A 23,862-nucleotide genomic window follows, 5' to 3' on the forward strand; every position below is an offset into this window, starting at 1 on the left:
TGGCCCGTTGTATGGCATGTATTCCCAGGGGTTGTTCAAAGTTTGAATGATTCACACACGTCTGTGGGTGGGCATCTGCAGTCAGTGCATGGTGGGCCAATTGTGTCATTGTTTCTCTGTGTCATGATAGATCTCAATTGAGTGGCGGCCGCCCTACCTAAGGGCCAGCCCGCAACAGTGATTGCCGCCGCATGGCTCCCCATGCGCTTGGGGCCCTCCCTCTGGGGGCCTATGAGGCAGGAAGCTAGCCAGCCGGAAGACTGGTGCTCCCCGTCCGTGGCTCCCTGTGTGTCGGAAGCCCTCTTTCCGGGGGCCTACAAGGCAGGGAGTGAGCCGCCGGTCCGAAGACCGGTGCTCCCCACTCATGGCTCCCTGTGCGCCAGGGGTCCTCCCTCCAGGGGCCTACAAGGCAGAAAGCTAGCCAGCCGGAAGACCGGCACTCCCTGCCCGTGGCTCTGTATGTGCCAGAAGCCCTCCTTCCGGGGGCCTACGAGGCAGGGAGTGAGCCGCCAGTCCGAAGTCCGGCGCTCCCCACCTGTGGCTCCCTGTGCAGCGGGGGCCTACGAGGCAGGAAGCTAGCCAGCCGGAAGACCGGTGCTCCCTGCCTGTGGCTCCCTGAAGCTTTGCTCTTTTAAAAGTGATTTTAAAAATTAAAATCATTTAAAAATATGTTATATGTATTATAGCTTAAAGTATATACATGTATATGTTTGGTAGAAATACTTTGAGATACTTAGGTATGGTGATTAAATTGGGTTAAGATTTACTAGTTAAAATTCTTGCTAAGTATTAAAACTAGCCCCCTTATAAGGAGCTATCCACTTGTGATCGCCTGTATTTGTGCCTATTTACAGTGTACCTTGTAAATGATGGATGGATCATATGACCCCAAACTATCATCTGCCAGTATCTAATGTCAGGGTCTCACTGTCCTATCAAAGAGGATTCATTTATAAATAGTCATTTTTCTGTAATAATCTTGATAACAAGTAGGGAGGGGGATGAAATTTCCTGAACTGATCATCCCACATACAGAACATGTCTATGCTACTGGGAGGTGGCTGGATGCCAGAGATGCATGGAAAGAATGTGTTTGGCTTATAAGGTTGTAAAACACTAGTGTAAGATGGAAGTCACTTCATCCAGTTGGGTTTATAAGATGCTTAAACCAGTTTAGTTTGGGATAATGAAAAATATTCATATTCATTCTCATTTGAAAAGAAAAAATGTCTATCTTTTTTTTTTTGGTACCAGGAGTCAAACTCATGACCTTGTGTTTGCCAAGCTGGTGCTGTACCACTGAGCTATATCCCTGGCCCAAAATATCCATCATTTAGTTTAATGTACAAACTTCTAGATTCTTATGAGTAAGCACGTCTAAATTTCTGTGGCATTCTTCCCACTCCCACCCTCCATGTAGTAACTTGGGGTATAAACTTTAATGACTAAAACTTTGATATTTAAGTTGTACTTACATTTACATTTATTTAACACTTTGAGCTGCCTCTTTTCCTACGTTCTGAAGTTGTTGCAGCTCTTCACAGTAACCAGCTTGTGTGTGATGGATGCTAGTCTGATATGGATGTGCTTCCCCATTTTTGATGTTGATTATACCCACTCCTCTATTTGCTATTCAGATTTCTTATTTGTCTTTAAAGATGGCCAGTGGCTCTTTTGTGCACTACTTTGACTGGATTTATGCTTAGAAGGATAACCATAGTAGCAGTGGGCAACTGAATGCCCCAGTCCTGCTGGCTGAGTACCAGGCCTCTTGGAGAAAGAGCTGGCTCCAGGTCTGGGGCAGGGAAACTGCAGGATGAGCTGTGGAACCCTTTTTTTTTTTTTTTTTTTTTGAGCTGTGTTATCTTGTAGGTTCATGGAAGGACAGGAGTGTACTGGAGTGTACTGGTTGACACTGAAGGAGCCAGAGGCCAGAACGGGGCAATTTGAGCAACAAAATATGTGGTGATAGTACAGAGTTGTAGCCCTCAGAATAAATGAATATCCCCAAGTCCATGAATAAAAATAATCCAATAAACACATGGGAAAGGGGACCAGCATCTTTACAGAAGAAGCTGGCATATTAAATACAGAATAATGGAGAAACAAAAACCCACCATTGGAATGCCATAGCCAGCAGAACACACAATTGATGCTAAATAATGGATGAAGTTGAGGGGAAAAGATTACAGTCTCTCCCCCAAGATATTTACTCATTATAAAAGGAAAAATGGTAACTTTGCATGAAGGAACCCAACAGATACCACCTCATCCTAGTAGTGATGAAGGTTAGCATCAGGAGGAACAAGACAGGTCAGCATCCTAAACCCCATGAGATACACTGAAAAAACATTTGTGACAGCATTGCTTAAAGTGAGTAACATCAATCTAATCATGAAAAGACATCAAACACACCTAAATTAGAAAGAATCTACAAAGTAAACTGACAGCAATCTTCATAAATGTTAAAGTCATGAAGAGCAAGGAATGTGAGAGGAACTCAACTAAAGCCAATTTGAGGGCAAGGAGGCGATGTGAGGATGATGGTTGTAGAATCCAGAACTCGCCAGACATTTGGGCAAACTTCAAGATTTGAGCTGCGCTTATACCACAGTGCTGTGCCAGTGCTTACGGTTGTACCCTATCCATATGACATGCTGGTCTCAGGAAGTTCCTGAAAGGTGGACAGGGCTTCTTATACATCAAAGATTGTGTGAACATGGAAGACTAAAAGAAGTAACCGTGGACCTTGCTGATGGCAGTGCGAGTGGGACAGACAGCAAAGACCTGAACAGAGAACACAATGGATGGCCTGGACAGAGATCCAGCTGATGTGGGGACAGTACAGGCTGAAGTCTACAGTCCATAAGGGGAACTAGGAATGCCTTAGCTAAGGAAAGACTAGCCCAGGAACGCATGAGGCGGAGGTACAAGAGTGGGATGAATCTTGGTTACTAAAATACCAGATGATGAGAGGATTAAGAGGTGTATTACATTGGGGTCTGAGGTAAGCAAGCCAAAGATGGTCTCGCTGTATGAGGACACAGCTGGAAGAGGGTGAAGAACTGAAATGAATTGGGCAGTAGAGAGGAAGGACAAGATCAGAGACTCACAGCATTTACAGGGTAGATGAGAAGAAGGAAAGCCAGCAAAACAGACAGACAGACAGATTTGCACAGAAAGACCTCTTCCACTTGGGTGCATAACCAGGGGCTTTCAGCGTGATCTTAGCCATCCAGGTCTGGCCTGGACCTTGTCCTAGGAAAAGAACCACTTATCTTAGGCTCCAGACAGCAGGTGAAGACTGTAGAAATCAAGTTTTCTGGTGTGGCTGCAGGGAGAAGATATGTACAAAGAGTCCTTTTGTTCTGAAATCTTCATTGTGAGCTCTTTTTTTTTTTTTTGCATTTTTTTATTTTACTGGTATATTTTAGATACATATAATGATAGCATTCATCAGAGGGAATTTGTACCTGTACATGATATATCTTGATTCCTTTTTTTTCCACTCCCCTCCTCTCACTTGAACCCCACTTCCACTCTTTATTTACTAAAGCTTTGTTTTCATTTTTCTTTTTTTTTCTTTTTTCCTTCTTTCCTTGCCCTTCTCTGCCTCCTTTGCTTCTCTTCTTATTTGAACATTTTCTTTTCATTAGCTAATATCTATTGTACACTTTTGGTCCTTATTTACACTTTCAGTTTCTCACACCAGAGAAACAATATGGTATTGAAATGTGTGTCCAGTTTATTTCACTGAGAGTATGGTCTCAAGGTGCATCCATTTAGTTAGAAATGTTTCAAGCTTATCCTTCTTTATGGCAGAGTAGTACTCCATTATATTTTTTAAAACCACATCTTTATCCATTCATCATTTGATGGCCATTTGTCGTATTTCCAAGATTTAGCTACTACAAGCTATGCCCCTATCAACATAGGTGTGCATATATTGCTATGATATCATGCTTTTAATTCTTTCAAGAAGATACCAAGAAGGGAAAAGGCTGGGTCAAGTGGAACCTCTAGTTTTAGTTTTTTGAGGAATCTTCAAAAAAATCTCCACAGTGGTTGCACCAGTCTATACTCCCACCAACAGCTCCTTTTTCCCCTCCAGCATTTGTTCTTTGTTGATTTCTTGATAACAGCTGTTCTTTCTGGAGTGAGATGGAATCTCGGCTCTGTTTTAATTTGCATCTCTCAAATGAACCAGCGATGTTGAATATCTTTTCATATATTTACCATTTGTACTTCTTCACCAGAGAAGTGTCTGTTCATTTCAGGTGCCCATATTTGTATTGTGTCTTTAAATTTGGGGGGTCTTTTTTTCAGTTCTTTATATATTCTTTTGTCTGAGGAACAGCTGACAAAACATTTTTTGTCCCACATTGTGAGTTGTCTCTTCACTCTGCTGGTGGTTTCTTTTCCTGTGCAAAAGCTTTTTAATAAGATGAGATTCCAGTTGTTGATCCCAGTTGTGATATTTCCTGTGAAATGAGGATTTTGTTCATAAAGTCTTTGCCTACACCAATACCTTCAAAAGTTTTACCTACTGTATCTTGTAGCAGATTTAATGTTTCTATTTTAATATTTAGATCTTTGAGCCATTTGACTTTAGTTTACTGCATGTTGCAAGATATGAGTCTATTTTAATCTTCGGCATGTGGAAAGCCAGTTTTTCCAGCACCACTTATTAAGAAGGCTATCTTTCTTCTAATGAAAGCATTTAACTTCTTTGTCAAAGGTAAGGTGGCGAACTATGTTTGGAGTTGTTAGTCCTTCTAATCTGTTCCATTGTTCCTCATGTCTGGCTTTTTTTTTTTTTTTTTTGCCAATACCATGCTGTTTTTACCACAGTAGTTTAATTTCAATTCAGGGGTTGTGATGCGCCCTAACCCTTGTCTTTGTTCCCCAGAATTGCTTTTGCTGTTCTAGGTCTCTTCTGGTTCCAAATGAATTTTAGGATTGTTTTCTCTTAATTCTGTGAGATATGCTAATGGTATTTTGATTGAGATTGCATTAAATCTGTATAACAATTTTGGAAGTATGACCATTTTCATTATATTCGTTCTTCCTACCCAGGAACAAGGGATATCTTTGCATTCTTCTAATATTCTCTTTGATCTCCTTTTTCAGAGTACTGTAGTGTTCAATGTAAAAGTCTTTTACTTCCTTTGTTAGATTGATTCCTAGATATTTCCTTTTTTTTTTTTTAGTGCTATTGTGAAAGGTGTTGTTTCCCTAATTTCTCTCTCAGTGAGTTTATTTTTTGTGTATAGATACACTATTGTTTTTTGAGTTTTGACTTTGTGTCCAGTTATGCTACTGAATTTAGTTATTAAATCTAGAAGTCTTTAGGTGGAGTTTTTGCGTTCTTCTATGTAGAGTATCATGTCATCTACAAATAATAATTTAACTTCTTCCTTTCCTATCCTTATTCCTTTTATTTCTTTTTCTAGTCTAACTGATCTGGCTAATGTTTTCAGAACTATATTGAATAAGAGTGGTGATAGTGGACATCCTTGACTTGTTCTTGATTTTAGAGTGAAAGCTTTCAGTTTTTGACGATTTTGTATAATGTTGGCTGTTGGTTTGTCATAAATGGCTTTTATCATATTGAGACGAAGATGCTCTATTCTATTTTTCCATAGGGTTTTTATCATGAATGGGTGTTGGACTTTGTCAGATACTTTTTTGTATCTGTTGAGATAGACATGGGATTTTTACTTTTGTTCTTTTGATATGGTGCATTACATTTATTGATTTGTGTACGTTGAACCATCCCTGCATGCCTGAGATGAATCCTTCTTGGTCATGGTGTATAATCTTAATGATTTGCTACATTGTGTTTGCCAGTTACTTAATGAGGATTTTTACATCTATTTTCATTAGGGAAATTGGCCGGTGTTCTCTTTTTTGCTTGGATCCTCCTCTGGTTTTGGTATCAGGGTAATGTTTGCTTCTAGGAATGAATTTGGGAGCATTGCTTCCCCTTTGATTTCATTAAAGAGTTTGAGAAGTAGCAGCATTACTCTAAATTTCTTGTAGAATTTGGAAGTGTATCTTTCAGGGCCTGGGCTTTTGCTGTTGGTAGGTTTTTAATTACCTGTTCAATTTTATTGACTGATACTGGGTTATTTAGAACTTTTATAACTTCTTGATTCAGCTTTGGTAATTCATATATCTAGGAATCTGTCCATTTCTTCTGCATTTTCCATCTTACTAGAATACAGGTTCTTGAAGGTATTAATAATCTGGATTTCTACAGGATCTATTGTGATTCCACCTTTTTTATTTCTAACTGCATGGATTTGAGTCTACTTTTTTGCTAAGTTGGTTTGTCAATTTTATTTAATCTTTCAAAGAACCAACTGTTTGACTCATCAATTCTTTGTATTTTTTTCTTAGTCTTCATTTTTGCTCTGATCTTTATGATGTCCTCCCTCATATGAGCTTTGGGCTTGACTTGCTCCTTTTCTAGAAGCTTGAGGTTCAACATTAAGTTGTTTGAGTGTGCTCTGTTTTTCTGATATGAGAATTCACTGCTGTAAATCTCTCATATAGGACTGCTTTTTTTGCATCCTGTAAGTTCCAGTATATTGTATTGGCATTATTGCTTAATTGCAGAAACTAATTTTTTCCTTAATTTCATTTTTGATCCAGTGGCTGTTCAGGAGGGTGTTACTTAATTTCCATGTATTTATATAATTTTTGTGGAGTTTTTTGCCATTGATTACCATTCTATGGGCTAGTACGTGATCTGTTTTGGAAACATCCAAGGTGCAGCTGAGAATAATGCGTATTTTGATGTTATGGGGTGGAACAGTCTGTGGACATTACTAAATACATTTGTTCAAAAATTTGTTTTGGTGCTGATATTTCTTTGTTGATTTTTTTTTTTGTATAGGTGATCTGTTTGTGACAGTGGTATATTGAGGTTGTATAACAGTTACATTAGTGCTTATTTGATTTTTCATGTCCATTAATACATGTTTTATATAGTTGGGTACGCTGGTATTTGGTGCATATATATTTATGGTTGTTATTGCATCCTCTTGGAATGTTCCTTTTACAAACATATAGTGACCTTCTTTGTCTCTCTTAATCAGTCTTGGCTTAAAATCCACTTTGTCTGCAAATAGAATAGCTAGCCCTGCTCTTTTCTGGGTTCTCTGGCCTGGAGTATTGTTTTCCATCCTTTGACTTTAAGTCTCTGAATTTCTTTTTGAATTAAATTTGTTTCTTGTATGCAGCATATTGTTGGGTCTTGCTTCATGATCCATTGTGCCAGTCTTTTTCTTTTGATTGGTGAACTGAGGCCATTTACATTGGTGGTTAAAACTGGTATGTATTGGCTTATCCTTGTCATGTTCTTTTCCTGTTGTTAGTCCCCCCGCCACATTTAATTACTTGCTTTGCCTGGTGGATTCATTAGGTTGGTGCTCCTGTAGTTGTCCAGAATGGCCTTCAGAACATTTTGGAGTGTTGATTGGGTAGACATGAATTTTTTTAAGTGTTCTGTGTCATGAATATGTCTTATTTCTCTATCAACTTTGAAAAATAGTTTTGCCGGGTACATCAACCTGGATTGGAGGTTATTTCCTTTTAGGGCATGGAGTACTTCACTCCAAGCTCTCCTTGACTTGAGTTTGTGTTGAGAAGTCTTCTGTGATTCTGATAGGCTTTCCTTTATAGGTGATTTCCTTCTTTCGTCTAACAACTTTTAATATTTTGTTCTTTTATTGAATTTCTGGAATCTTGACTATTATATGCCTTGGTGTAGATTTTTTTATTATGGCTAATTGAAGTTCTATATGCCTCACTTAACTGTATATGAAATTCTTTTTTCCTGCTTGGGAAGTTTTCTGCTATTACAGTAGTCCCTTGCTATATCATGGTTCACTTATTGCTGCTTCACTGTATTGAGGTTTTTAAATATATATATATGTAATTTTGTATCATGGATTTTTTGCTGTATTGTGGGATTTTGCAATATATTTATGATTTTAATTGTTTTTGCCTAAAAAATTTAAAACGATATAAAAATATAAACGTTAATTCAACATGTTAAAAGAATATTAAATTGAAATAAAATATAGTATGTATTTCATCAATGGATGAATACAGTACTGTACACAGTGGAAGTGCAGTACGCCACTACCACTTGCACAAGTTTGCCAATGTGAGATTGTACACAGCACACTATTGGCTGATGGAATGGAAGGTGACCAACCACAGCACTGTGTTCTGTATCCTGGGCATTGATTGTATCAGTGACCATAACATCAGTCTGTTTGCTGCCCCTCACTGTGTGCATACATTCAGCATCTCTCCTTGTCCACTGCACACCGAGTACCTATATAGAATTTTACATGTTGTTAAAATTACATAAGTTTAAGAGTGTAGAAAGTGTTTAAGAGCATATAAAATGTTTATAAGAGTGTGGGAAAGGTCAGTAAGAGTGGGAGAGGTTTATAGGAGTGTAGGAAGGGTTTATAAAGCCTTAAAATATATATAAATAATAAAATAAATATAACACTGCTGCTTTGCAGATTTTTACCTATCATAGGGGTCCCGGGAACATAACTCCTGCTATAGGTGAGGGATCACTGTACTTCTGTAACAGATTTTTTATGTTGTTTGTGCTATCTCCTGTTTTTTTCACTGACTCTAATCAATCTTATGTTATTCTTCTTTGCATCATCTAATAGGTGTTGGATTGGTTTTTTGTGGGCACTTGCCATTTCTTTTTTGTCTTTTTTTTTTGAGACAGGGTCTTGCTATGCAGTTCAGGCTGGCCTTGGGCTCACTTTGTAGCCCAGGCTAGTCTCAAACTCACAACGATCCTCCTGCCTCAGCCTTCCATGTGCTGGGATTACAGGCATGTGCCACCATGCCCGGCTGGCACTTGGCATTTTTAAGAAATCTTTCATTTCATGATCATTAATTGCAATCCTGTCTCCTATTTCTTATACTCTGTCCTCATGTTGACTCATTCTGCTAGATATACAGTAATTTTTAATTTCCTCAATATCTGTTTGAATCCTGTCATGGATTCTATTTCTTTTCATGGTTTCCATTGTTTTCCTAAGTTCCTCTTTTTTTTTAAATCTGTTTCTGCTTTAGAGTCACTAACCTTATCTTTCATTATGGTCACACTCTCTGTAGTTATCTGAGAGATATTTCTGATTTGATTTGTTCTAGAGCTTTATTCATCAGCTTTGTTACTTCCACAGTTACCACTTCAGAAAGTCCAGGTGGGTAGCTTTCAAATTGTTCCACCTCATTGCCCCCTGGTGAGCTGGAAGTCTGCGTTTTCATCTTGCTTAAGCATCTTCTCATTTTCTTTTTTTAAGTTTCATTCCCAGGTTGATGTTTATGAACTGCTTATGGCAGGTAGCTTTATTGCTAGTATTTAACAACCCTTAGAAAGTGAGTACTTCTCAGAGATGTCTTCCAGGTGTAGCTGGCTTTTAGATTTTGAGTCTGTTGCAGGATCCTGCCTCTTAAGTTTTTTGGGGAAGAGAAATTGCTGCCTAATTAGCCCAGGCCCTTGTTCTTCAGCACTGGCTGATAGCATTGTTTATGACCCTTAGGCAATCTCAGTCTTGGCATACCAGGAAGAATAACTGATTAGAACAGTTATGTTACCTTGGCTAAAGTAGTGCAGTCAGCAATAACAGTAACATCAAACAAAGCTTAGAAAATGAAAAGCTGTGATAACTATTAATTTGCCACCTTTAACCTCATGCACTGTATTTGTGGTTATATAACAAAATCTAAAACCAGAAAATTGTGTACAGTAAATACGCCCTCAACATGGTGATTATTAACCTCAGGGGAGAAAATGTAAAAGGGGCTAGGGGACAAAATAAAAAAAATAGAAGAGGAGGAGGAGATAAGACACAAGGCTGGAAGACAAAGAAAGATTACAGAAACTTTGGGAAACTAGTGAAGAAGATGGGAGGGAAAGAGAGAAGGAAGAAATAAAAACCAGAACAGAACTGAACAACAATAAAACTAAAAGCAGCGTTCACACCAATATGAAAACAAGACAAAACATGAAAAAAAAAACTGAAAAAAAAAAAAAAAACAAATACAAAGAAGGAAAGAAGGAAAAAATGTGTCCAGTTCAGAGCCTCTCTCTGCTGTCACTGGTAGATAGAGTGGATATATTCCAGATCCATGTTGCTTAATCCCAGCAAGCCAGCCATAGATTTGTGGTGGGGTAGTGGATAACACCAGCAAGCTGCACCTTTAGTTCCACTGAAGATTGGCTGTGAAGCTGGAACGCAATTTGTTCAGCCTGCAACCCTGTGTATGTGTCCTGCCAGTTTAAACTCAGTTCCTTGACCTCTTGCTGATTTAAACTCGGTTCTCCCTCACCTTGCCATGAGGAGCTGCTAGATGGAGCCAGCCTGCAGCTGGCCTGAGTTTAAAGCTCAGTTGGCCTCTCTCCAGGATGGCTGCCAGCCAGTTGCCCTCTCCTGGAGGATATCCAACCTGAATAACTCACCAGCCACCACAGTTGTGGCTCACCAGTAATCAACCATGTCCATAGTCTGCTCCACTCATGGAGCTCTCTGAGGAGGCCTCTGGGGTTGCCAGTGGTCGCTGTGCATCTGCGGGTTTGAGTCCCACCACCCCCCATGGGAGAAAGTGCCACTTGCCACCTCCTTCTTTTGTATTGAGGTCTCTCTTCGCTCTCACCATGGGCTTCAGTTCTGGCTTCATATCTTTGCCACTTCCCTCCTTCTTGATCCTTGTCCACTTCCCTCCTCCTTCTTTTCCTTACATTGCTATATTCCAGCCTCTGGACACCAAATCTTGGAAAGGATGTTTCTCTGCTATTCACCACTCCACCATCTTCCCGGAAGTCTAGTATCTCGTGCTCTTTACAGAGGAAATACATGTTGAAGTGGTTATTTCTAGCACATCATCTGAGAATATGATGAAATTAGGAAGGACCTGTGCTTTTACATAGAATGCTCCTGTGTGGCACCAAGGAAACCAGTATTTCTCCTATAATATGCTCTCAGTTTCTCCCTTCAGATTTCAGGTAGCAGATTGTTGCACATCTCCAACTGTGCTGACTTTGTATCTTCCACTCTCTGCCTGAAAGTACTAAGGCATCTGTACTAGGCATTCTGATTTCTGCCACAGAACTTTTGGTTACTCTGAAGCCTTTTCCTTCCTTCCTTCCTTCTTTCCCTGAATTTAATCAGGTTTAAAGGCTTTTTTTATTAGCTTTTTCCTTCATGTTTTCTAGTGTGGTGTTCTAACTGAGAATGTTTCTACTTACAAGTCACAGTGAAGTCAGGAGGGAAATACTAATTCATTAGGAATCCCCCAAAGAATATAAACTAAAATTAGTAAAATGAAGAATTTCCACATGAGTGCTAAAACCATGTGAGTTGTACAGAGTTTTTCCTCAATTATGTTTGTGAGTCTGCTCAGCTTTAAGGAGATACAGATGGGGAGAGAGGGTGGCAGCACTGGAGCCCTCCTGGTCTTAGAAAGTCATGGCTTTAGGGGTTGTGTAGCCTGCATGTAGACTTACTGGCAAAGAAGGATCTGGATCCCTAGTGTTCACAGCTACAGTATAGGAGAAATTCAAAGGAAAGAGACACTCTGGGAAGAACAGTCAGTGCAGCACAGGTGCGCAGCTCGGTACACATCACCCAGAGACCTGGCTCTTCCCGGGTAACCTCTGAGGCTGTGCCCTAGGGAAGGTTAGTGGCACCAATGTGGAGCCTTCTGAGAGGAGCACCTGCTGGTTATCTGAGGGACAGGGCCTGGGGGTCTTCTGAGGATTGTTGTCTGGACGGTAGCCTGAACTTACAGGATTCCCTGGGGCCTAGTGATCAATATGGGGTCCAGTTGCTTGGTTTCATGTGGTAAAGATGTTGTTTTGTTTTAAATGAAAGCTGTGTGCTATTTAAATAAATATAGTAAGACATTCCTCTCTTTTCTTTTGCTAATTGGTTACCTTTATAGTGTTCATTGAAAAAGTGCTGAAGAAACTTTTTCCAGATGTTTCTAGTAGCCAAGAGAAGGGGACACCTGGGACTCTGACCACAGAAACACCACTCAAGAAAGTGACCTCTGAGAGAGTGAAGTACAAGCATGTTCATCGTTTGACAGGTGAGGTGGTTTGCAGGTAAGGATAAATTATAGGCCCTTGGGTCTCCCCATATTGTGTACTTGCAGTGGAATGTTTCCTCTTAGTCTTGGGCTTCTCTTTGCTGAATGACTTGTGCACAAGTCTTACAGCAGTGTTCAGCAGGGCAGAATTTGCTTTGGAGGAAAGCCAGTATTAGCACTTCACAGCCATGCTCTAGACTACAGAGTTTTTTGTTGTTGTTGAGTTTGTGTGCATGTTGTATTCCGAGGAAACTGAATTGTGGGTAGGGTTTTGGCTCAGCCAGAATAAGAACAGTAGCCTCTACCATTTTCACTCAGTCCACAATCACTGCACTGACTCCTGCTGGCTTCCTTGGTGCCATTTGGCTTCTTCCCACTTAGGGACAGTGCTTGGTATTCCTTGTACAGTGGTCCTCAGTAGACGTCTGTCCCAGTGATAGCCTTACTCATGGTAACTTGGGTGGCAGGACACCTATATGAGAGTTCCAGCTCTGGTTCCCTAGCAGTGCAGCAGTGTTAACCCATTGGGAGACCACGCTAGGAGATTCACATGAACAGATTGTGAGTGGATCTGCTTTTTTTCCCAGTAAATACATAAGCACATAAAACCCAAGTTGGGTTCCCGAGTTCCTTTTCTTGAGATCACTTTCCCATCTTTTTAGCAGTAATTTCTTGCTGTGTATTTGTTCTCTGCATGATTCTATTCCTAAGGGTTGTTTGATCTCCTGCTGGTTCAGCTGAATAGCCTTAAGAAGAGAAATTCAGTTTGATTCCCATATTTTATTTCTTATAACACTCCTTCAGTTGGATCCCAACAAGCAGACTCCATAGTCTCACATACAGTATCAGCATCCTGCCTCACAAGTCATATGTCCATTTACTGTACCTGGAGCACCTTTTGCCAAGGAAATAATATTATGCATTATGATTGGATTTCTAGACAAGCCAGTACTCCTATTTAACCTATAATACAATGAATGTCTGTGGTACTGTTATGTTTTGGATATCATTTGATATAAGACAAGCAAGAAGGAAAACATTTCCTTCACTTCTTATAGATATGATATTCTTTGGGACAAATGTGTTGATTCCGTGTTCCTTTTCTGTGTCCTTGCATGACTTGATGTTAATGTTTCCAAGATGTTATAAATTCTGAATATTGCTTGAACTAATATTAAGGAATAAATTGATTGCTGTGAAATGTAATTTTTATTTTTTTAATGACTGTACATACCTACTATAAGCTGAATCACTTCCCCTAAAAAATCATGTGTTAAAGTTCTAACCCCCAGTACTTCAGAATGTAACTGTATAAGGAGAATGGGGGTATTTAAAAGGCGATTAAGGTTAAATGATTGAGGCCTTTGGTGAACATCTGATTTGTTTCCAGGTGTTTGTTACCAGGTGCTTGTTATGAAAAGGCTCTCATGGATGTCATTTTACATGTTTTCTGGGGCTAATGGGCCACAGTTTCTCTTAGGGATATTCCTAGACATTGACTCATTGTGTGATGGGTGATGTGGTATGTATGTGTTCAGTTATGAAAGGAAAAGTTAAGCTGTTCGCCAAATTGATTTGACCAATTTATACTCACAGTAGCAGTATAGAAGAGAGCCTCATTATTATTTAATCTTGCCCAACTACTTTCTATTTGCCACATGAATGGATATAAGAGAAATAACCAAGACAAATACCAGTGACTACCGGAGTTTGAGGTGAGGTAATATTTAGGGCTGTGAAAGTGCTGTGTGATACTGTCATGGTGGATGTATGTCACAATATATTTATCTAAATCCATGGACTATTCAACATTAAGATTGAACCCTAATATAAACTATGGACTTTGGGTGATAATGATGTATCAGTGCTTATTCACCTATTCTAACTCAAGGAGATGTTGCTACATCTGTTCCTATGAGGAGACATAGAAGTATACGAGAACTTCTTGCTCAATTTTGCTATAAAAGGTAACCATTGTAAAACATGAAGTCATTTTTAAAGTTCCCTTCCCTTAATATCCACTGTTACTTACTATATTAGCAGACTATGGAAGGAAAAATCACAAGATTTTGTGAATTTTTATGCATGAACAATATTTAAAAGATTAAAAATCACAATAAGGCCAGGTGTGGTGGTGCACGCCTGTAATCTCAGCACTTGGAAGGCTGAGGCAGGAGGATCATTGTAAGTTCAAGACCAGGTAAACTCAAGGCTATCCTGAACTGCATAGCAAGACCCTGTCTTAAAAAAAGACAAAAATAAAAAATAAAAATAAAATCACAGTAAGGTACCACTTTTTTACTGTGTTCTCAGTATTCATTTCCCTGATCACTGGGGCTGGGGATTAAGCTCAGCAGCACAGCGCCTGCCTGGCAAGCGCGAGGTCGTGAGTTCAATTCCCAGTACTGGAGAAAAAAACAAAAAAGAACCTATCTGTCATTTCCGTGATCAGTAACGTTTTGTTAATTTATTAATTTCTATTTTAACTTTCATTTATCTCCTTTGTGGGTATTTTGTTTTCTTAGTTTGCACTAAATGTTTAGATAACTTGTTTTTCAGAATTTATTTACTTAATAAGTACATTTTATAATATTAAGAAAGATTAAACAAGGTGATTAGAGTAGACTCTTATAATTCCATATGGCCAGCGTCTTTCTAAGAAGAGGCGATTAGGCCACAGATGCATACAAGGAGAAGACTGGTGACACAGGAAGAAGACAGCCAGGGTGAGAGGCCAGAATCGATTTTCACTTACAACCCTCAGAAGGAGTCAACACAGCCAACAATTGGATCTTAGACTGCTGCCACTCTGAACTGTGAGAAAATAAATTTATTTTGTTGCACTCACCTAGTCTGTAGTACTTTGTAATGGCATCACTAGAAAACTAATATTAGACCTGGTCCACTTACTCAAAATTTACTCTTTTTAATCAGCATAACAAAGTTTAAAAAGGCAGATAATAAAAATCTGAAAGAATTATCCTATTCCTGGAACTAATACATGTTTTTAGCAAGGTTGCAGGATCTGAGGATAATGTACAAGTCAATCACTTTCCTCTCTAGATTCAAGTCAACCCCAGTCTAAATTATCAGCCTTTATGGATATTGAAAAGCTGTTTCTAAAGTTTATATAGAAAGGCAAAAGACAGAGTAGTTCAGTTAATATTAAAAGACAAGAACTAAGCAAGAGGGCTGACACGACCCAACTTCAGGACTTGCTGTAAAGTTACTGTAAAGCAGTAGTTTGGTGTTGGCAAAAGAATAAGTAGGTCAAAGGAACAAAACAGAGAACCCAGAAATAGATGCACACAGTTGTGGTCAGCTGGTCTTGGATAAAGGAGCAAAGGCAGTTCATTAGAAGAGTCTTTTCAATAAATGGTGCTAGAACAACTGGACATCTACATGCAGAAAGAAAAATGAATATAGACACAGACCCCTTACCTCAGTGTTAACTCAGATGAGACCATTTATTTATCTAAGTATGAAATGCAAAATTATAAAACTTGTAGAAGGTAATATAGAAGAAAATCTTGGGAACCTTGGGTGTGGTGATAACTTTTTACTTATAACACTGAAGGCATGATCAATAAAAGAGAAAATTGATAAGTTGGGCTTCATTAAAATTAAAAACTTTTGAAACCAGGCATGTTGGCACATACCTATAATCCCAGCTACTCAAGAGACAGGAGCAAGAGGATTGCAAGTTTAAGGCCAGCCTGACAATTTAGTAAGACCCTATCTCAAAATTTAGAAAAAAAGAAAAAAAGGAGGACTGCGGTTGTAACTCAGTGGTAGACAGCTTAGCTAGTATGCATAGGCCTGTGGGTTCAATCCCAGCTACCAATGGGGGTGGACATATCTGATAAAGGATTGTTATCTAAGATATATAAAGAACTTTTAAAACTTAGAAAATAAGGAAATCAGTAACCTAAGTTAAAATGGGTAAAAGGAAATCAGTAACCTAAGTTAAAATGGCCTAAACCTCACCAAAGATAATATGCAAATAGCCAATAAGCATACCCTGACACACCAAAATATAATGGTCTAAAATTTACTTTATTTTTTATAGGTAATATAGAGAAGACATTTTGTGCTATAAGCTGTATTTTAAGCAGACTATCCCTCGGATGTCCTGTTTTTCTCTCTGACTTTTACTGAACTAACATTCTTAATCTTTTAAAAAGATTTTGTTTTTTAGGGTCTGTTTGCTTTTTATTTTCTCCTTTAACTTAAAAGTTTTAACAGTGATTATTCATTAGTATCTTATGTTGTGCCAGGAAGATGAATAAGGTGAGACAATTAAAGCTGTATGCATGAACGGGTCATTTCCAAATTAAAAAATTAATACTATCTATAACTTCTAGGCGAGTTTCTTCCTGAAAGATACTTACCAGTTCTTTTATGTACTATACAGTTCCACTGGTAAACTTACAGTCATGTGTTGCTGAATGTGCACATGTTCTAGTAAGTCCATTAAGCAATTTTGTCATTGTGGGAGCATCGTAGAATACACTTACACAAACCTAGATACTGTAAACGACACCTAGGCTTTATGGCATGGCGTCCTTCTGGGCCACACCCTTGTGCGTCACATTACTGGAACTCAGTGCCAAGTTACTGATCCCATTACTTGTGAATCTTGTGAATCTTCTGTATCTGCATATCTAAATATAGAAAAGATACAGTAAAAATGCTAAGCAGTAGATTTCCAGCTGCATTATAAGCTTAATGTGATTATCATGTTTGACCCATTGTTGACCACTGTCATTCTGCAGTATGACTATATTTTCGTGCTTAAAGTGATTAAAATTTTACCTTTAAAATAACTTTTTAAGAATAAACACTTCAAAGATCTCTCATCTCTCTGAATACACTATATGAAAAAGTTCTTTAAATTAAGACAAGTTGCAGATACTTTTAGTAACTGCAAATGAGAAGTGGTCCATTTTGATTCAGGCAAATTACTTGATTTAAAACAATTTTTTATTAGTACATGTGTGTAGTACATGTTTACATGCCTTGTGGGAGGTTGGCACGTACACATAGCATATCTTAATGCTTATTTTTCTCCCCTTCCTTTTTCTTTATTTCTTGTATGTGTTTGTAACACATAACATTTACATTCCTTGAAATCAGGTGATTTTTTAGTTTTTCATGATCCTTGGGTGATGCCTCCCCACAGAGCGTGAGTGCTCAGTCACTTCGTTTCACCAGGTATTTGTAAGATACTCCTATTTAACATGAAGATGCTGAATTAGAAATCAGGAGATTGATATAAAGTTGATTTCAAAATGTGTCTGTTACACAAAAAATAATTTATGAGGCTTAGCTTTGCGGGGGGCAGCCAAGTAAAGGCATCTGGACTAAACAGGAAGAAGTGAAATTTACTCTTAGATGATATGCTCTTATACCCAGAAAATGCTAGAGAATCCACATACATACAAAAACAGTTAAACATACGTGTAGGTGTTTTTGAGAGTTTTTAAATTTAATTTCATGGATGCAAATATGTCTTAACTAGTATTCATGTCTTCATGAGAAAACTCCATACAGCATGCAGTAATGTATTTCTGATAACATTCTTATAACCTAAAATTGTCTACTTACCATTCCAAAGGATATAATCCAGTGACTTTCAGTAGATTAGCAATACTACAGAACTACCACCACCACCTCATTCCAGAATGCTTTATCATCCTGACGAGATGCCCTTATCCTGAAGCACTCATTCCCCATTCCTCCCTTCCTCCAGCCCCAGGCAGCCATTAATCTGCTTTCTGTCTGTGCAGCTTTGTCTGTTCAGGACATCTCACATTAGCAGAGTCATAAAATCTGTGGCCTTTTCTGTCTACTTCATTTCACTTAGCTTACTGTTTTCAAGGTTCATGTTTTAGTATGTGTCAGCCCTTCATTATTTTTTTTTCAAAGTTGGTTTTCCTTTTTTTTATTTTATGGAAAAAAGGTAAAACAAAATTTCATAACAGTAGGAGAAAAACAATAGTTAATACATTGCATATTATTATCTTTAAATTAGTTACTCAGAGTACAAGATACGGGCATAAAAAATTCTCCAAACAATATTAGCACAAACCTTTCTTTTCAGTGAAGTAAGAGAAACTAGTAGTGTAACTATTTTGTATTTTTTTTCCTTTTCCCTTCCTTCCTTTCCCCCTTCTCTCATCCTAGTTCCTTTTTTCTTTTGAACAATTTCTTCCCATTTTACAGTATCTGGTGTACATTTTGGATCTTACTCACTCTCAGTTTCTCACACCAGGGAGACAATACGATGTTTACACATGTGAGTCTGATTTTTTTCACTTACAAGTATGGTCTCAAGTTGCATCCATTCACCTATAAAAGTCAAGTTTATCCTTCTTTATGACTGAGTAGTATTCCATTGTATGAAAAAAACACATCACTTTTATCCATTCCTTGGTTGATAGGCCTTTGGATTGTTTGCAAGATTCAGCTATTACAAATTGTGCTGCCTTCATTATTTTTAACAGGTGAACAATATTTCATTGTGTGATCATTTTGTTTATCCATTACCAGCTAATGAACACTTGTTTGGTCCTATTCTTTGGCTCTTACCAGTAACATGAGCCAGTCGTGGTGGCACACACCTATAATCCCGGTATTCAGGAGGCTGAGGCAAGAGGATTATCGTGAGTTTGAGGCTAGCCTGGCTACATAGTGAGTTCAATGCCAGCCTGAACTACATAATGAGACCCTGTCTCTCCCACCCAAAATAAAAAAACTAGTATTACTATAAACCTCCATTATAAGTTTGTGTATGAACATATATTTTGTTTTCCTAAGTATATACAAGTTGTGATCAAAATATACAGTGAATATTTACATTTACAAGAAATTGTTACAGTAAAAGACACATTGCCATTAATCCCCCTCAAAGTATTCCCTCACTTCAAACACACTTATCCCATCATTCTTACCTGCTTTCTGAAGTGTCCTAGAAGTCCTCTTTCATACGTATTTTAATGAGATATGATGCCTTTTATATTTTTTTTTTCCTTAACTAATTTTGCTAGCAAGAACTTCTAGGATAATATTGAAGAAAAGTGTCAAGAGTGGGAATTCTGGTCTCATTCCTGATCTTATGAAGAGCACCCAGTTTGTTGGCAGTTTTTTTTTTTTATGTAATATTAGCTCTGGGTTTTTATACATAGCCTACTTATTGGTTGATTGATTGATTATACCAGGGATCAAACCCAGGGCCTCACACTTGCCAGGTGAGCACTGTGCCACTGAGCTACATCCTTAGCCCTAAGAACTTCTTTTCTATTCCTAGTTTGTTTCATGTGTTTTATTGTGAAAAAGCAACATATTTGTTGAAGTAATAGGCCTCAGATATTTTGAAAGAAAATACTCATAATTTTTTTGCAGCTGGAAAAGAAATCTAGACTAGGAACAGTGCAGTGAAATTGCAACCAAAGTGACAAATATGAACTGTGTGAGAGCTCTGCACGGGTCATCATAAGGATTCCTCAGCAGAGGCTCCTGAAGGAGGAGGCGTTGTGTGTGCCGATGGCCAGAGCTGCATGTGTGGTCAGAGAGGGGCAGCCCGGAGGAGGAAGGGGCTGCCCTCAGTCCTGAGCTAGGTGATGGAGGAGAGCGTTCTCTGTGTAGTTAGAACAAAGCGCAGTGCCTCTGGTAATTATTTAACCAATTTATTGATATTTGTTCACTTTTTAAAGCCATTTTATTCCTGTTGGTTCTAAAAGAATGTTAAGAATTTCTTGTTCCTAAAGACAGGATCAAAATCTGTAAGCGGCCAAAATAACTAATATGTATATGTTTTGGTAAATTTCTTTCACTAAAGAACCCAGATTGGATAATTTTTATTATTATTTTTAATTAGTCGTCTCTTGCATATATTTTAGAGTCAAATAATTTTGCATGAACTATAAAAAGCAGTGCTCTGCACCCGTGCGCCGTAACACAGACACGTACTATACACATCCCCAGCTCCTTAGCTGTTTGTTTTAGCAGTCACATCATTATGTGTAAACAATATACTTACATTGATTTCTCCTGTTGTCTTTTCCTCTTCTTTTGTGAGGATGGAGGTGTAGACTTTTCCTGGCAGAAGCTGAAGATTTGTTTTCTCTCATCATCTTCCCCATCATAAATATGCCTGTTTCACCCCTTGGCCTCCCAATATTGATATTCACCACTTACATTTTTATGGATATGTAGACACTTTTTAGCTGAGCCATACAATATATAATTACTCTGTTCAAACTTTTTGTGGAGTTAAGGAGGTTAGAATTTTTTCTAGGTAGTTGATACTCATTTTCTTCCCAAATTCTCTCCTACATCATTGTCTAAATCTTCTTTGACATGGTCAACCATGGAAAGAATTTTGTCAGCCTTTTCTCTTCCAGGGGCCTCTCTTAGGCCATTCTATCTCCAGGAGGCCTGTGGCTCCCAAGCCTTCCTTGGCATCTGTCCTGTTTCTCTGATCCCTGTTCTCCCATGGGTCCTGTTTGCCTCCTTTACTGCCATGGGCCCTAACTCTCTTCCTTTCTATCGCTTGATTTCCTTTTGTAGGAAAACTTTCCCTAGTACCAATAGCAGAAATTATTTTTTGAAAATAAATATTTTGGAGGTCTAGAATGTCAACTGTCCATTCTTCCACTTTATTGAAAGTTTCAAAGGTATGGAATTCTGAGTTAGAAAACATTTTCCCTCTTACTTTGACAACTTGACTTTTGATGTCCAGTGGCACTGTCCAGAAGTTAGTTGTCATTCTCATTCTGGATCCCATGGGCAGAAGCATTCTCTACCCACCAGTCTAAATTGTTTGGTTTTTTTTTTTGTTTGTTTGTTTGTTTGTTTTTACTTTACTATAGTAGACTAACACTAAGGTTTTAAGTGTGAGTCTATTTTTACTCCTTGTGCTAGATAATCAGTGGTCCTTTTGGTCTAGAAACACATGTCCTTAATAATTTCATCTCTTTTATTTTCTCTTTTCTCTATGGAATACCTGGCACCTAGACATTAGATCCCAATAGATCATACCTTTTTCTCATCTCTTATTTTTTTATGACAGTCATTTTGGTCTATTTCAGGGAGATTTTTCCCATTTTCTTTTTTTTTTTTTTTGGTTTTTCTCCGGTACCGGGAACCGAACTCACGACCTTGCGCTTGCCAGGCAGGCGCTTTGCCGCTGAGCTAAATCCCCAGCCCCCGATTTTTCCCATTTTCATCTCTCCCCCTTCCTGCTGTATATTTCGTTTCTGTCATCCCATCTCAGTGTATTGGAGCTGACAAGGAAGAAAGCACTGCAGTCGCCAGCATTCCCACAGCTGTGTTCTACAGCCTCTACTGGTTGGCATGGGCAACTCTTGCCTGTCTGCTCACCTTCTCCTGGGTTCTGGCTCAACTCCAGGGCCAGGAGGAGGTGCCCGTAGGGCAGGATGCCCCACATCACTGACCACATGACTCCTTTCTGGCCGCTCGGCATAGTCACTTTTAAATATGTGGCTGTGAGAGGCACTTCAGTGAGTCTTGGCAGTTTATTGTACACACCAGCATATCTACTAGCCAAGCAAGGTCCTCTCTCATCCAGTCAGTTCTCCTCTTCTCCTTCCCAAATTGTTACTATAGTCTGCTACCAAAGACTTTCATAAGTGAAATCACAAACGATGAGCCATTTTCTGTGTCGATTTTATTGACTGACATGTATAATTTATTTGTGGTTTTGCATTTAATCAGTGCTATTGTGCTGCTCAGTTCTATGGTTTTGATCTGCAGTCTATGCACCTTTCTGCTGATAGTCACCTGGATTGTTTGCAGACCTGGACTGTTAGGAATGTTAGCAGGAACATCCTTGAAAAGTTGAACATCTCTACCCCAAAAATCTAAACTCCAAAATGCTTAAATATGATACTTTTTAATTGTCAATATGAAACTACAAGTAGAAAATTCCATACCCTGACCTCATGTGACAGGTCGTAGTCACAGTCCAAGTGCACCAAAAATATTATATAAAATTACGTCAGGCTACGTGAGTAGATACAGATGAAACAAATGTGTTTTGTGTTTAAACTTGGATCCCATCTCCCAAATATCTCATTATGTATACGCACATACTTCAAAATCTGAAATCTTGGACATTTCCTGTGCCATGGGTTTCTTTTAAGATACTCAACCTGTGCAGGTTTTTTTGGTGGGCATGTTTTTCTACCCTTGGGTACATACATAGGAGTAGAATTATTAGGTCATAGAGTAGATGTATATTTAAACATTTTTTGTTGTGTTTAATATTTCTGTTGTTGAAATTGACTGTATATTCTTAAAATAGATTGGTGTTCCCTCTGTGCTTTTGTGTAAAGCATTCCTGATACCTGAAAACCCTGACTGCATATATATTAGTTAAGACTCACTCAAATAAGAAAGGTTATTATTCCCATTGAGTTGGAGCCAAGCAGCATCTTGCCTCAGGCTATACAGCTGGGGAATGGTAGCACCAAAGAACCAGGCTTCCCTTTTCCTGGACTTCATCACGGTGCATCTCCCTGTTGACTAATGCTTTCATTACTCTTTTTATTCCTGCTATTGTCCATTTGTATGTCTTCTTTTGTTAAGTATCTGTTCATGTTTTAACCATTTTAAAAAGTGGAATATTTATCATTTTATTGTTAATTTGAGTAGATGTTTATATATCTTGAATACAAGTCTTTTGCCTTGAATATTTTTCCTAGTGCCTGTGTATTTTTTTTTTATTTTTTATTTTTTGGTTTTTCTCCAGTACCGGGAACCGAACTCACGACCTTGCGCTTGCCAGGCAGGCGCTTTGCCACTGAGCTAAATCCCCAGCCCTGTGCCTATGTATTTTTTAATACAGTATTTGAAGGTAGAAATTTTTAATTTTGAAGGTCTGCATTTCTTTTATGATCTGTGCTTTTTGTGTTCTTTCTGAGAAATCCACCCTCAAGCAATAGAGCTAGTCTCCTGCACTTCCTTCCAGGAATTTTGTCACCTGTATTTCTCATTTATGTTTTTGTATTATCTCAGATCAATTCTAGGGCGTACAGTGAGGTATGCTTGTAACATTTTGTTTTTCCCCACAGTGATGTCCCGTTGTTCCAGTGATTTTTTTTTTAAACTTCCTAGGAGGAAGTATATGATATTTATGAAATTTGAGAAAATGTTCCAGAATTGAAGGACATGTGTTTATTTTAAAGTAAGATTGTCAAGTTATGCATAGAAACTTAGAATTTTGTTTGCATTTGTATTGTACTTACAGATTACTCTGAGGAGAGTTAATGTCACCCATGCTTAATCTCTCAGGATTCATGGCCTCCAGAGTGGAACGATGCACTGAAGGAAAGTTGGCTGTATTTTGTTGGGTGTTTGTAACTATTTTGCAGGAGAGGCTTTCATATTTTCTCATCTGCCAACTCACCAGAGCCAGAAATACCTGATTTCAGAATATTTTACCAAGATCATGGGTCTTCGTTTATTTATCAAATGATAGCCTGAGTCAAGTTTTGGTAGCAGCCAGTCTGATAGCCTGTCCTCCGTCATTGATAGTCAGTGGAGCAGCAAACAAGGATTACCTTTTGGCTTTAAAAACAGATATTTTGAGTATTTAGCTGTTTGTGCTTTTTAAGAAATACTGTTAGGAAGAAGGAAGTACCTTTGAGATGACTTGGCTGCACAGTTCTGTGTCTGCTTAGTGTCACAAAGCTGGTAGAA

The 23,862-nt window shown here is 38.5% G+C and overlaps 1 protein-coding gene across 1 annotated transcript in view; it reads left to right on the plus strand.

The window, feature by feature from the left end:
* Positions 1-23,862, plus strand: part of Erich1 (glutamate-rich 1) — a gene marked incomplete in the record, with an annotated part of 72,570 nt that overhangs the window by 9,694 nt on the left and 39,014 nt on the right. Inside the window, 1 exon segment of the mRNA XM_013515049.1 lies at positions 11,992-12,138. Coding sequence (XP_013370503.1) covers positions 11,992-12,138 — 147 coding nt within the window.

Source organism: Chinchilla lanigera, unplaced genomic scaffold (assembly GCF_000276665.1).
Source record: "Chinchilla lanigera isolate Chin_1 unplaced genomic scaffold, ChiLan1.0 scaffold00002, whole genome shotgun sequence".
Taxonomy (NCBI): Eukaryota; Metazoa; Chordata; class Mammalia; order Rodentia; family Chinchillidae; genus Chinchilla; species Chinchilla lanigera.